General features: G+C 34.6%; 1 protein-coding gene and 1 non-coding gene across 2 annotated transcripts; both read right to left on the bottom strand.

The window, feature by feature from the left end:
* Positions 1 to 7,590: 7,590 nt before the first annotated feature.
* Positions 7,591 to 14,444, bottom strand: LOC140759721 (uncharacterized protein At4g18490). Its single transcript, XM_073096356.1, has 14 exons — positions 14,435 to 14,444; positions 14,310 to 14,331; positions 14,100 to 14,191; positions 13,664 to 13,784; positions 13,378 to 13,563; positions 12,278 to 13,117; positions 11,624 to 11,749; positions 10,831 to 11,016; positions 10,502 to 10,735; positions 9,674 to 9,692; positions 9,552 to 9,619; positions 9,425 to 9,464; positions 8,982 to 9,134; positions 7,591 to 7,758 (listed from the first exon to the last, which is right to left on the bottom strand). Exons 1-14 carry the CDS (start codon positions 14,442 to 14,444, stop codon positions 7,591 to 7,593), a joined length of 2,265 nt encoding a protein of 754 aa, XP_072952457.1.
* LOC140767836 (U6atac minor spliceosomal RNA) lies at positions 9,206 to 9,329 on the bottom strand. The gene has a single exon (XR_012105628.1). It is a non-coding gene; the product is annotated as a U6atac minor spliceosomal RNA (small nuclear RNA).
* Positions 14,445 to 15,114: the final 670 nt, after the last annotated feature.

The following is a 15,114-nucleotide window of genomic DNA, read 5'->3' on the forward strand; positions in this document are numbered from 1 at the left end:
ATATTAATATATGCGCATTGACCAATTGGGAAATAGTTTTAGTTAATATATTAGGCCCAGCCCATGGGCATCTATCTCATAATTGCTTTGGATGAAGCTTCTACAATTTTAGATCCTTAAACATGTCTATGGGGCTGCCAAATTAATCTCGCCTTGACTCAACTCATGCTTAATAAAATCCAAATTACTACATATAAATATTATTTTATATTACGAATAATTTGTGAGCATCGTATCAAAAGATTTAGTGGTCTATAATCCTTGTTTAATTTAAGCTTTAATCAAGCCTAAATTAAGCTTGATCTGACCAACTTGAATAAGGTTTGCATTAGACTAAGCTTAAAGTAAGCTTAAAGTAAGAAATAGGCTTGAATTAAGCTCTCGTTTAAAACTTTGGCTTAAATTAGATTCGCCCCGGACTTTGTTTGAAACTAATGTCTTTACTTTTAAGATAAAAACGCCTAGAAGTCTCAGCAAAAAGAAATAGATAAAAAAAAATTTAAAATTTCAAAATTAAAGAAGCCTATTTTATTTCAGACAATGGTTATGCATAGGTATTTTTTATATTTTATGATTAAAATGTAAAACGATAAACTATTAATTATTTTTCTTTTAATTTGTCAGCATTTTTAAGTACATTGAGCCCATCTAAAAGTACAACACTAATAAATTCAACATTTGACTGATAAGAATAATTAAGATAGACATGTTCTTCTGATATTAAATATTAAATGTAGGGTGTGATTTATTTGGGTAAAAGATGAGCTTGTTTGGTTAAAAGCTCTTCTTCGGCCGCCATTGTACCTACTCCACCGTAACTTCATCTTGGGCCGACCATTAAATTAGAACGAACATGGTCACAAACTGACATTTTTTGAAGCTAATGTTCTCCGCATTTGGATTATTCATAGCTCGAACCGACTTAGATGTAGTTTATTTCATCTAGGGTTGCCGCAGATCTTATCCACTTATCTTATATTAGTCAACTTAAGCAATATGCTTATCCTTAACCGCCTAACCTACGACTCTATCCGTCAAAAGAATGAACGAAGAGCTACCTTATCCTACGTACGCATTCACCTGCATGCATAAACTACAGTTTGGGATTTGGATATATCAACCGTCTAGGCCTCGTTAGTTGTGATGGGTATATTTCTTCTTCTTTATGTACTATGGAGGATAAATCATTTATTAATTACTTCGGTTATAAAAATTTATATGGATACTTTCCACCCGTTTCAGTGGTAAGGATGTTTCCAAGGTTCTTTTGATATCTTATTAAACTAAGGTTAATAAAAGTAATTGCCTTCATTTTAGGTCATACCCAAACTCAATTATTATCCATAAAGGCTACTGTCCGTGAGTAGTAGGACTCGGCCAAAATTAGCAGAATATATTTGAATCTTCGTTTCCAATAGCAATATATATTGCTCCATTTCCTAAAGAAAAAGCTCACATTTCTCCTTAATCGATCGGTTATCGTAGGTTTTGTGAAGTCAGTAAATTCTTTTGCGTGCTTGTGTATATTGATACCGATAAATTAAGCGATAATTGTTAGAGAAGAATAATTATAACTTCTTTCCTACAAGATAATGAATATTGTATGTCCCTGAAGTATTATGCCCACTGGCAAATCTCCCGTGAAACTTACTACTTCTTTATAAGATACTTATGGCCATCTCGTATATTAATTTTGTCGTTGCATTCAGCTCTGTTTTGACCATGCATTTTTGATCATCTTAAGCTTGAAAATAAGAAACATGTGCTAAAGTACCATTACTTAAAAAAAGGAATGAGATGAAAAGGGTACCAGAACACCTTTATCTGGACTTTATTCCTTTGCCTCGGTATTAGCACACTATCCAAAACATTACATAAACCTAAGGCAAATAGGACACACTTTGCAGAGAAAACAACACCACTAGACTACCAACAGCAATAGCGTAACACACTCCTCTCTTCACTTCCACACATGAAACACATCCATACTCTACGGGGGATGCCACTCAGTGATGCTGAGGATCTGGTCCTCCAGGGCTCAACCTCTTAGACTCGACCGCTCCCCCCTCTACGGTCTCTCCACCCTTAGAGTTAGGAAGTCCCCCGACCTGATTCTTTTCTTCTAGCATTCGCGACTCCATGATCGGAACGGAAGTGAGGATTAAGATGATGCATACCAAACATGTAATGGACACTCTCCCCATTTTCGTGCTTGCTTTGTAGGCCAATGACTACTCCAATGTGTAAGAGTCTGGCATCCAACCTCTAGCTTAAATACATCTCTCAACTGAGCTCTGTTCATTAGTTTAAGGACTATTAAGATGCGGAAATCTAATATTCAAATCGTAGCTTATTTCTATCTAGGTATACTTGGTTTATAATGCCGACACTGCCAACCATACAGCTTATAACGGCCACGAGAACCAATCAGAAGAAAATTAAGGAAAGTTAAGTTTTCACTGAACAGAGTATCCTTTCCATTGTCGTATTCGTATCTGCTTGATCCTCCATTACTCTTACCTTTCTAGAGAAAATGCTCTCCGTCAACGCTTCTTATCACGGAAAACTCTGTACTTACACCAAGTCAAATTCAGCATTGACTATGCAACGTGTCGACGTTGAGTAGGACGCGAACTCAGCATACCTTTCATATACTCATAATCTTTAGTGATTATGATGTATAGCCCTCAAATGTCTAAAAAAGCCTAGAAATTTCATCAAAGCAGAAACGAGTCGTGATAGTTAGAATGGTAGGGAAAGATACGATGACAGCTCGTATTATTTTAAGAGTAACATATAGACGAAAATAAAATTTAGGAAAAATACTAGATAAGATGAAGGCTAAAGACATCTTTGAATAATAATACTCTTAGCCCCATTTCACTTATAGAATAAGGATAGAATAAACATAAATAATCTAATTTTTAATAGTAGAAGAAGATGACTAATACTAGTATAAGTTATTGTAATATTTTGTTCAATACTAGTATAAGGTATAGTAATTACATTTAATGTGATATAAAGTTAATATTAAAATAAAATAATTGTACTGAGAATTAGTGATAGTTTAAATCCAATGAAAAAAATACTCTTAACTGTATGTTAAAAAATAGTAGTAAATAATATTTTTTCTAAAATAATATTTTGTTTTATTAAAACTATGGACTTAAAATACTCTATATACCCATATTATAAATAAATAACTATACACTGCGGGATAATATAGAGTAATAAGCTCGCACTGCAAAAATAATCTTGCACTCTTTATATAAAATAACTATGTACTAATAAAAAGGCCATTGCAGGGGATTTAGAATTTAGGGTTAAGCCCGCACTAAAATAACAATGCATTAGAGGATATAAAAGAAAACTATAAAGTAATGCGATGTTATAAATCTTCACTCTATATAAAATAATCATATACTAAAATAAATGAATAGACACTGCGAATTAATGCAAAGTTATAAGCCTATACTACGGTGTAATGCGATGTTATAAGCTCGCACTACAATGTAATGTAAAGTTATAAGCCCGCACTGTGAATAAAGTGTGAGAGCTTAATATTATTTTTTAATTTTTGCAGAATTTACTAGTTCAAAAAAAAATCTCAACTGTAGGTGAGATGTTTAAAATTCAAAAAATAAGATAGATGAGAGGAAAAAAAATAAACTATAGCTGAGATAACCGATACTTAATAGAAAAATAGTGGAGAGAAAGAGAGAATCACAACTATAACTGAGGTAATTTATAATTAATTATTATCTAATCTAAAGGCAAAATAGTAATTATGAGTTATTATTATATTATTTTTTTAAAATTGAATAGAATAAGATGAGAGAGAATGATAAATTACTATACTAGAATAAAATAAGATATAGTTACGATACCAGAATAATGATGCTTATTCTATAATAAACTTATTCTTATTTTACATGTGAACGAAAGCTAAAAGTTTATATTATTTATATATAAAAGATAAAAGACATAAAATGGCATACATACGAAAAGGCCCACCCTTTTTCACGACGCTATATCTTTTTGTTGTGATGGAAAATCTACGTTATGGAGCCACCACGAAACCCACTTATCCGCGCATCAATTGATCGGATTATCTTCCAACAGGAGGAAGACTAGAAAAAAAAAAAAAAAAAAGGGAGCAGCTTCTGAGTGCGAAAACTAGCATACAAGCATATTGTCCTCCAGTATTTTATTTTCCTTTCATTTTCTCTATCTTGTTTTCTTGTACGTACAACGGTACATAATATATACGGGTTATAGCCAGATAAAATTGACATTAAAGTTCCTGGAATACATCCAAAATATGTAAGCAGTTTTAGAAAGATACTGGATATAGACTGAGCCAATTACCCTTGCTTAACTCGCTTCTATTGTATTGTGACTAAGAGCCTGAGAGTGTCATATTAAATAAACAACCACCAATCTCAATATTAGTATAGTAATATCTACTTCTATTTTCTCTCTATCTTCTATCCAATAATTTATATTTAATAATTATTTTATTTGTAAAAAGTGCATCACTTTAATTAGCTATTATCTCAGTCTCTTTTTTTTTCTCCTCTATTCTCTCCTCATTTATCAATTATGAATTATATTTTAATTATTTGTTAAACTATCATTTCAACTTTATGTGATATCAATTATACTAATTTATATAAAAATAGAAAAAAAGTTATACAAGAATAAGCTCTCTTATACTAATGTTAATTTTTAATGGGGTTAGGATCAGGGCTGCGAAAAACTCGCAAAGCCCCTAGAAAGATGACTACGATCTCCAAGAAACTAAATATTGCGGGCTTCCTACTAATGGTTTGACTCCATCGAAAAGGACAAAGAGAAGAAAAAGAAAAAGCGCACAAACCGTCCTTGCAACCGAAGGCGGGCAGATTGTGTTCCGACGCTAGTTAGCATTTTCACCACAATACTAATAGATCCCCGCACTACGTTGAGAAAGGTATCAAAAGTGGGCACAAAAAAATTCAGTTTAAGACTGCTTATAGAATCCCGACTTTTCCAGTTTCCTCCAATTGAAAGAAATCTAGCCTAATCTTCTTAATTGCAAGTTCAAGGCACCTTTACCTCCCACTTCATTGAATACACCCTGTATTGTAGAACGATTGCAGAAACTCATCTCAACACTGACTAAAATTGGACTCTTCATAACCATTCATGTCCCTTTTTTTTTCCTTTTTTAAGAAATAACCATTCATGTCCGAATATTTATCTCCTCTAAAACTACTAAACCTAATTCAGAGAGCTTAGATAGTTATACTAAAAAGCATACCGAGCCAAAAGAATGGTTTGACAAGATCACTAAATATTAAAAAAAACAGGACAAAAGATCACCGGACATCAAAAACACCAAGACAATCTTAAGCAGATCAGATTAGTTTCAACTTTCAAATAAAAACTTTACTCATGACAAGCCCATAGGAAAAATCAAAAGTAATCCTGATTACAAAATAATGTGCTTACCTTTCTTTCATAAATTCTCTAGTTAATCACGTATGTAAGCAAGTTGAATCCAAGTTAAATGAGAAAGGAATCATATGATCATACAGCATCTAAATTGGCTTCACATCCTAGTATCTACTCATAGTTATTGGCCATTGTATGTCAGTAAATCTAACATTAAGGGACAGAACTGATAGTTGGAATTCATCTCATTATGCTAAACGGAGCTTCAAATTCAGATGGGCCAGGACTATTTTGAACTATAGCAGAATTGATAGCTCACTTATGTACTAAAACATGTGCTCAACCTTATGCAAGTGTTTAAGCATACCTTCAAATCAGGAACGAGTTAGTTTTTTGTCCATGTCACCCGATTAGGCCTGTTACAATTATGGGTGTAGTTATATCATTAACATTCATGCACATTACATCATAGTAGAATCAATTTATCAAGATAAACTAATGTCAGCATATTTCAACGAATTGCAACATAAAATCATCATTGGATTATATAGTTCAATCTAAACTATGTTACTATGTCAACGTGATATCAGCAATATAATGCAAAGTCACCAAACAAGACACGGATCATGACTTATCATTCCTGGACCATCTAGGGAACAGTGAACTATAAAAATCACCAAGTTTCATCTGAGAAAGAAACAGAAAAAAGTAAATTTTCATTTTAATTATGTTTGGTGTAAAAACATTGAGAATTCTTGTATGGTGTTCATCACAGTCAGCAAAACAGTATATTGCCAAAAAACTATGGATTTACTAGATTTTTCTATGCAAAGTTGATGGGCACTACTGGTCAGTCTGTTGTTTATAATTCTTTCGGAAAGTACTGAGGCCACAACTAGCTCAATTTAAGATAGATGAAACCTCATTTTTTTGTCTAGAAACAACTCCCTAGAAGGAAAGTTATAGCCCTAAAACTAATGATGATATTGCACGTATTTCGTGTGAGAACTACATGAAAAACGTCAACAGCATATGAATATTACTCAAACCAATGTATTATTCAATGAGAATCTCTCTGACCAAAATGCATCATGCAAAAGTAACTTACTTCTGTGCATGTAAGCATCATTTCAGCAGATAAATATCGGTACAGGACAACGAAAATCAAAATCCAAAAGACTTGGTTCAAATGACAAGTTGCAGCTCCATGAATAGAAGAGAAAACTTGTTATGTGAAAGGTGCTTATTGCCTTCTCCATAAACTGGGAGGCCAAGGCAATTTCTTTTCTCTCCCCTCTCAACCTTTTCGCCAGCAGAGGTGGACGCGGCCACCTTCCAAAGGTGGCTTTGAGTATCTACATTCTTTATATGAGTAATTTAATTTTCTTCTTTTATGTCGTTTACTGACTTTGTAGGATTTTTCTTGCATTTTGCATATCTTTTAGAATCTTATGCAATTAAAATTTTGTTTGATAATTAAATCGTCGATAGAGCAGCCAATATGTGTCATTTTTTTCAGCAACTGATACCGATATTCAGCCGTGTCGACAGCGTACCGGCACATGGCACGAGGGGTGCCGCACGGCATCCTTCCTAATAGTTTCGCCGCTCGCCGTCAAGCTACCCGTTGCCGTTCACTGTCGCCATAGCTGTCACCCGAGTGCGTCAGGTGCCCTAGCTCAAGGGAAAAGATGAGATCGAGAGAGAGAAATCAAGCAGCGAGCGGCGATTGGGGACAACAAAGGTGAGTATCTCAATTTTTTTTTTCTTCTCCTCTTACAGCACGGTCGGCAAGTGAAGTACCGCGACACGTGCCATGCCGTGCCGTGCCAGTGGTTCGTGCCTGTGGCACGAACCATAGTTGTTTTAAACAAAACCAATTTGATATCATACTAATCTTTAACGAATTGCTATTATATGCAGAAATTAGCTTTTTGTTCGAGTAAGCAATCATAATAGTTTCAGTTTTCGTAGTAGTAATAATAGATTGTCAATCTGGCCATGTCAGTTAGTGCAAGTTGCAGTATGGATATAAGCAGATTAGAGCTTACACTGTAAAAGATAAGCATTTGTTCAGATGGAATACTTGGAGCGCAGGCTGGTAGCAAACCTCTGAAGAACCCCGATGTTATGTTGGTCAAGGATTTCACAAGTTTAATCTCTATCCAGAAAATCGTAATGCTCAAGTGCAGCCAAAATTTCAAAGGATATCTTCTCTTCAAACATGGGATGATTCAGCATCAACAGCGCGTTGTTGTTCACCATAGCACGAACAAGTAATTCTTTAGCTTCTTCATTTTTCCTTTTCAGCATGCTGCATATCTGGAAAAACTAGACTGATTACAATCTTAGTGTCCTTTGAGAACTATGAGTTGATAGTATTAAAAGAAGAGATTTGATGACCCATAACGTTTTTGCCACTTACAACTGGTCACTAAATTTTGTCACCTATGATTGTGCATGCGGGTGCAGGTGCAAGCAAGTGATCGCAGGATTCACAAATTTCACAATACAAATATGTAAATACTTGTGCTTTTTGCTATCTAATTCTTTCTGAACACCGAGTAATCCATATTCATTTTGCAACAACAAAAATAAGTAAATCCTTGTAGTCCCAACTAATCATTATGCATTTTCCTCCACCCATATATTTCTGGCCAATAACATTGTCACTCTGAGGTTCTATTTTTTAAATAAGCCAAAGCTGAGAGCACAACCAACGGTTATCAGTCGAATAAGAGGAGACAACTTGAAGCATTATTTTATTAGTGAAAGAATCTTAACAAATTCTCCTAAAATCAAACATGGAATTTAATCAATTAAATATAATCAACCATATTAAGAAACAAAAAATATGTCAAGAATTATGATGAAATAATATCTCATAGTAATGAGTTCAACTAATATAAAATATGAGTTTCTCAATCTTTATTTTTTTTTTCTATAGCCCAAGAGGCCAGACCTACTAGAATAGGTACAGAAACATAAATTTTGTTGATTCCTCCTAGACGTGCACCACAGATATGAAACCCAAGGAGCATGGAGATATTGCAGTGAGGGTTACAGAAATCTGACTACAGAGAAATCCATTGATGGGAGTCCTAAATCTCATACAGACAGGTCTTAGAAGTTAGACCACCTCTGCTACTAAAGGGGAAAAGAAAATCATTGTAGATAACCAAAAAAAGAAAAGCACAGAAAACTAGGAGACCATGTAAATTGTTCTTTTCCGTTTTATAGTGAGCCTAAGTGAGGTATTCAAATAAGAAGCATTGTAATTTTATACTCAATGATGCTAACATCTAGGAAAATTTGTTGACAAGTACGTTTGAATAATGTAGTTGAATATCCTAATCAGTACTCAAGAAAATAATTCTCTAGATCTCATATGTCATGAATTAACCTCTTTCACTTATCCTATGACAAAACAAGAGCTATTAGATCAATAGATCATATTGCCGTTAGTTGTACTGGATTTGAGGATATTCCTCCACGAGTACTGAAACAGCTAACCAATATGATTTGTGAAGTATGAATGTACTCACGTCATCAAGCTCTCTCGTGCAAGCTTCAGCTTTTTCCACATTTTCATCATTTTCTACAAGTATTGGCACTTCAAAGTCCAATAAGCTTCCATTTTCATGTGAGCTATTGAAGGGAATTATATCAAAAGCTTCTGCAGTTTCACCACCCAGAACCTAAACAGGAGGCAAAACAAGTTAGATGCAGCAATAGGAATCAACCGGTATAACATTTCCATTTTAAGAAGCATAATTTGCAGTAACGATCCGCCAAAGTGGGCAGCCTTAACCATATGTGTAAACAGGAAAGCCCAAAGGCTGTTCCTGTCCCAGTCCGGGGAGATGCCAACTGTCTCTCCTTTCAACAAACTAAAGAACATGGTGTTCCGAACAAAGAGAGGGAAAGAAAAGCATAATTTGCAATGAAGGTATCTTTCATATGATTCTGGGATAATATTGAGTGATACCATTTCATTGGTAGACCTTGTGGCAATTTCTGGTGACATTCTGCATAATATTACAATAAATCTGTCAAAAGTCAAAACGGAATACCATTATTCTCCTTCTCCTATATATTTGACAAAACAAGACAACCTTCTTTTAGTAGGACACTTCATGATAAACTTCATCGGGTTTAGAGCATCTGACTCTGGAACCGAGTCCTGAAAAAGATAAATTGATTTAACAAATACGGTACGCCACTAATAAATTTGCACAGGAAGCCTATCAGTCTTGCTGCAATATGTACAAGATTGTACCAATACTACAAATATTGATTTCAAATATCAGAATGCCTCAGAAGAGAATTGCACGACTTATCCCAAGGAACTGAAATGGCAAACAAGTACATCAAAATAGGTAAATAATTATCACAACAAAACTCCCACTCGTTAATACTATTCTAGAAATTGCTTAAATAAGCATGTCAGTCTCTGATATGGACATACGAAAGTAAGAAAAAGATTACTATCACAAAGCTTCTATATTTGGCTTACAATAAAAGGATCAGATTATCAAGCAAGTGACCATTGTGTGGTTTAATAATTTAATGACCTGGAAGGCAAACTAACAAGAATAAAACATGTCACTTATGATCCACTACAATATCCCAAGAACAGATATAAGACACAGGAGACAGCCTGCAGAATAACCTAATTGGCAACTGTATTTCTCCCCCACGCTCCAAAATTCTACTCTCCCTCCACTCTTTTGATCATTTATTTGCTAAAAGATAAAAATTTTGTAGGATCGGAAGTCCCATTTTGTGCACTCATACACACCTTTAAAAACTAAAAACTTTCTTATCTAGGATGCTTCAAACAGAGAAAAGACAGTAAAGCAAGAAATAATACAACCACCATCAAACCTTCCTGCCTTACTCCCAAGTCCTAACTATCTGAGGTCAGCTATATGGGATCCTTCTTCTTTGTTTTTTCTCTATCCAGTGCAAGCCAAAAAAAGGAAACAATCATGATTCAAACCTTATGAAATTATATTTACATTGTAGTATCCTGATATTGCTTCAATAGTGAAAATAAAAGTACAGATATTTTCCAGTGTTCTGATATGGATTTAATATAAAAAAATGCAAAATACTGATGACCTCAGCAGTCTTTCGCTTCAAAGGTGGGCTTAACAATGCATGCTTTTTGATAGCAGAGTTGGTCACACCAGATATCATTCTTAGAGGGGCTCCTTTGTTTCCCTCTAGTACTTCTTTCGGTTTTGTTCCTTGCTGCACACCAGAACTTGAGTTGTTGCCATTCAATTTTCTTACCCTCCAATGAGAAAATATATTATTCACAAACTATCTTCCTTAATATCAATCTTGCAATGTAAATTATTTGGAGGAATAATGATGCATATACCCTACCTTAAGGCTGCCAAGCTAGAAAGAAGTGCTTGTTTTCCATCTTTAGGAGAAGTACCTTGCAGTTCAGAAGAAACACTCCTGGAACTTTTCATAAATTTACGGTTTGGGATAATGTTATGCGTGAGATTCCTATTTGTGCTACTTGTGATAGTTGGCCCGACCAAGTTTGACAACTGGAGATGGAAACTGCAAGGCCAAAGTGCAATGCAAAACATGATAGATATTATGACCATTAAACGAGAAACTACATATTAATATATGAAATTTAATTCACAAAAAATAAACCAAATAAAACTTAAAACTCAATCAACAAAGACATCACTTGGAGAATACCAGTGAGTCAAGTTACTGAAGGAAGTAAATTTAACTAAATAAAGGAGAACAAAGAGATGAATTTATTTTAAAGCAAGGTAAAATGAAAAATATATGAAAGCTTGAAAAAAAATGATGGGATGACAAATTACACATATAAGAGATCAAGGAAGAAAGAAAATGTCAAGATCTTATAATATAATCAATACAACAAACGACCAAATTGTGTATCACATAAGCATCAACTTCCACTTTGATTTCACTCCAATTGATAATATAAATAAGAGGTAAGTCTATAGTTCATTAAGTTTAACATGTCAAGAGATGTACTATTTGTACTATAAAAACTTTCTAAGTTGAGGGATAAGTTACTTTGACATGGATAAAAAAAAAACCTCAGGCTAAAGACTAAATTGCCAGTTGATTCAAACCTTAAATTTGCAACCAGTTAAATTAACGGCCAGATAATTAGCCAACTTACCTAGAGCTAAGATTCTTGCTTTCAGTTCTGATGACATCTGGTGCCCCTTGTTTTGCAGGTTTGTTAACTGACATCAACAAACCCTTGTTTTTATTTTCAGCTTGCTCATCACTTTGCCTAGCTTCCCTGGGTAACAGAAGGCAAGTCAACAAGATTAAACTACTGATGCAGCTTTAATTAATCACTATATAAGTCAATTACTTTTTCCTAACTGTAGAATTCAGATCCACTCCAAAGAGTTGCTTTGAAGTTAATGATGGATTTGGTTGAGGTTATTTTATTTACCGATATACCAAGAGGATTTGACATTAGGGATGTTTGGACTTAACCTGGACAAAATCTCTGGATAAAGCATTATAAACTGAAGTTAGGAAAACATTGTGGGAACATATACTACTTTATAGCTCTCTAAACAAAACAAAAAAGGAAGGCCCCAGAGAAATAGCAACAAAGGGTTCAAAAAAACAATTACAATTTGCGAATTAGCAGGTTTGTGATTCACAAGCATTTGTGTCACAGAAACAACAAAAGCCCAACATAATGTTTTAATGTTTAAAAAAATCAACTCATGTTAAAAAATAAAAAAATATAAGACGAATCCACTGAATAGGAAAACCATTTCTTAGTACCCTAGATTTTCCCTTGGTAACTAACCTGTGCAGTGGCGATGGAAGAAGTTTTGGGTTTGAATTTTGCTTCTCTCCTTCATTCTTGGTTCCACGAGAAATTCCGTGTGAGAATTCTCTAGCTGAAGTGTTTGCAAGATCTTCTCTATGTTCAGTTGATTCAAGAGAACCACTTCTACCAATCTGTCTCTTGTTCCTTTCGTCTTTCTGAAATTCATTACTGATACTTGCTGATTCTGATTTGTACGCTGACTGCCAACCTCTTGAATGATACGAATTTACAGGGCTGGAGTTCCTGGATTGCAAACTAGCAATTGATCGCATGCAATTATCTTGTTCCCTGCCTAAATTAGCCTTACCAGGTTCTGATGCAGAAACCACTTTGTGCATATTTGGAAGTGTTGACTGTACTAAATCATCACAAGATACAGATAACAGAGAAAAGTCTTGAGCAGTTTTTTCAGAAAATTGCCTTGCAGGGAGTGAATCATCTGCTGTCTTTCCATGCATTTCACTAAACCTTTTATCTTCTACATTTTCTTCTGTCATAGGAGTATGTCTGTCAGGAGATATATGTGCTTCACAACACATATCATCACAGCTCAGATTGGAAGAAGTCGAAGGGTCATCACTCCTTACAGTATCTTGCTCAATCAAATGGGTAGGTCTTGAAGTGTCCATACTTGCTTTCTTTGGTAATGTATGCATTTGGTCACTTTCAACTATATCAATTTTAATGACTGAATTACTTCTTGATAAAAGATCCTTATCATGCTTAACAGAACCATCAGTCCTGGCATCATCCATGGGTTTACTGACCTCATCTTCTTTAGTTACCAGCTTTGGATCAAGGCCAAACATACTCAACCTTAATGAACACAAAATAAAGCTGTTAACAACTTTGGGGCTCTTCGCCATAACTACTTAACTTAAATACCAAAGCAAAGGCTGCTTTCAGTTTCTTTCATAAGGGGCTGTTCGCTACAAGCCATCAGCCTCAGAAAAAAGAGCAGCAAAATTTTCTCATACTGGATTTCAGTAGAATTGTTTATGATTTTCTCACAGTTCAATCAAAAGATTCAGTACATTGCTCAAAGAATGAAAAGAGTATTGAGGTAATAAACTTACTCGTTAAAATCAAATGTAAAGGAGAAGTTCTCTTTCCTTGGTTCTTTCTTTCCTAGAACAAGTTCTTTGCATGATGTCTCATTAGGCTTCTCAGTTTTCATGAGTGGGCTAGACAAATCCAGATCAGACATATCCATCTTAAAGGATGATATCTTGTCAAAGTCACCACCAAGCTCAAAGTCATCCCTGAGGGGGTAATGTTAAGATTCTTTGGCAAGAAGGTGATATTCTTCCATCCAGAGTTCATTATAGAAAATCAAAATTGTTGCAGAGAATATCAACTCACAATTTGTTGAAGTAGATTTTTTTGCCATTTCTGGAAACTGCTCCGACATCAAAGTCAATTGCATCCTTTCCCAATTTCGATGATTTCCATGGGATAAGAAAATCCTCCCCAAAATCTTCATCTACTCAATGTAGGAAGAAAATATCAGTTTTACTAACATAGATATTACAGAAATTAACCTTGTTCAATGGGAAAAAGATTCTCAATGCATTATGCAAAGAGAAAGAAAATTACTAAGCAACAATCTTACTCTCCATATGACCAATTTTAATATGACTTTGAGTCTTTGACCAACTTTCAGTACACAGGGGATTATATAAATATGTCCAGTAAAGCATGATTTCTGAATTTTCAATAGCTACAATACCCCATGCAATTACAAGCATAAGATGGTCGAGTTTTGTCAAAGAATAATTGTTCTGTAGAATAATCATACCAAATGATGCACTTTTTTTCTTTACATTAGCACTTGATACAGGTCCCTTTTCTGATTCTGCCATTAATGAATCAAAAGTAACAGTTTCTGCTCTGCATTGGCCCAAAAAAGAAATGTCAGAAAAGAAACCATTTCACAAAAAATGGAATTTCACAAAATAGAGGGAATTTCTTAATTGTAATGTTCAGATGGATAAAAAAGCTATAATACTTCAGAATACAATCACCCGACACTGCATTGAGCCATTTATGAAAATTCGCAATATCCACGAGCAGCTATATTCTGTATACATATCTAAATGAAAAAACTAGTATCATGTGACAAATTTCTCTTACCGGCTCCCATTGATTCTGTACTATTAATAAGCTCTGAAGAAGTAATTAGCTTACCTATTAGTTGTTTGTAAATCAATTCTTCCAACTATAGAAGACAATCGTGCTTGCTCTTTCCCGTGTTTGGAGGAAATGGTTACGGTCTAAGGATAGAGAAATAATGTATCTGAAAAGCGAGGAATAGCTCTTCTACTTAACAAGAAAGCACGTAGCCCGTGGCAACCCAATCAGATAAAGAATCCTCCACGTAATCGTTATATAGATCCTCTAATCCCGTGAAAGATAGATCAAAATGCAAACGATCAATCATATCATGAGCTACATCAGAGATAGAGAGAGAAGATCAAGCATATACAGGGATTTCTTAATCAATCCATCCTCAAATAGAAACAACATAGCAATTAAATGCAACAATACAAATGCATTCAAGGATACAGTAGTTCGATTATGCTCTAGACTAGGGGCTAGTACTCGGAGAGCTCTACACAAGATCTTCTATCGGTACATTCGTAACTAGATTGAAAGTACAACCGACCTACGTTGCACCTCTGTATGAAGACGATCTAAAAATTAAATTATCGATCAATTCCAAAATGAATCAAACGAAAACGAAATCGATGGATCTCAGTAGTTGCTTGATCCTTTTTGCTACCGATCGGGCGAGAGAGAAGATCTTGCCTTCT

Source organism: Typha angustifolia, chromosome 1, assembly GCF_048772165.1.
Source record: "Typha angustifolia cultivar Huaian chromosome 1, ASM4877216v1, whole genome shotgun sequence".
In the NCBI taxonomy this organism is placed as follows: domain Eukaryota; kingdom Viridiplantae; phylum Streptophyta; class Magnoliopsida; order Poales; family Typhaceae; genus Typha; species Typha angustifolia.

Coding starts and splice junctions, on each gene's coding strand:
- LOC140759721 (XM_073096356.1), bottom strand. Junction 13,564..13,663: donor AAAATCTACTTCAACAAATT/GTGAGTTGATAT, acceptor TTACCCCCTCAG/GGATGACTTTGAGCTTGGTG. Junction 9,135..9,424: donor CAAGGTCTACCAATGAAATG/GTATCACTCAAT, acceptor CCTCCTGTTTAG/GTTCTGGGTGGTGAAACTGC.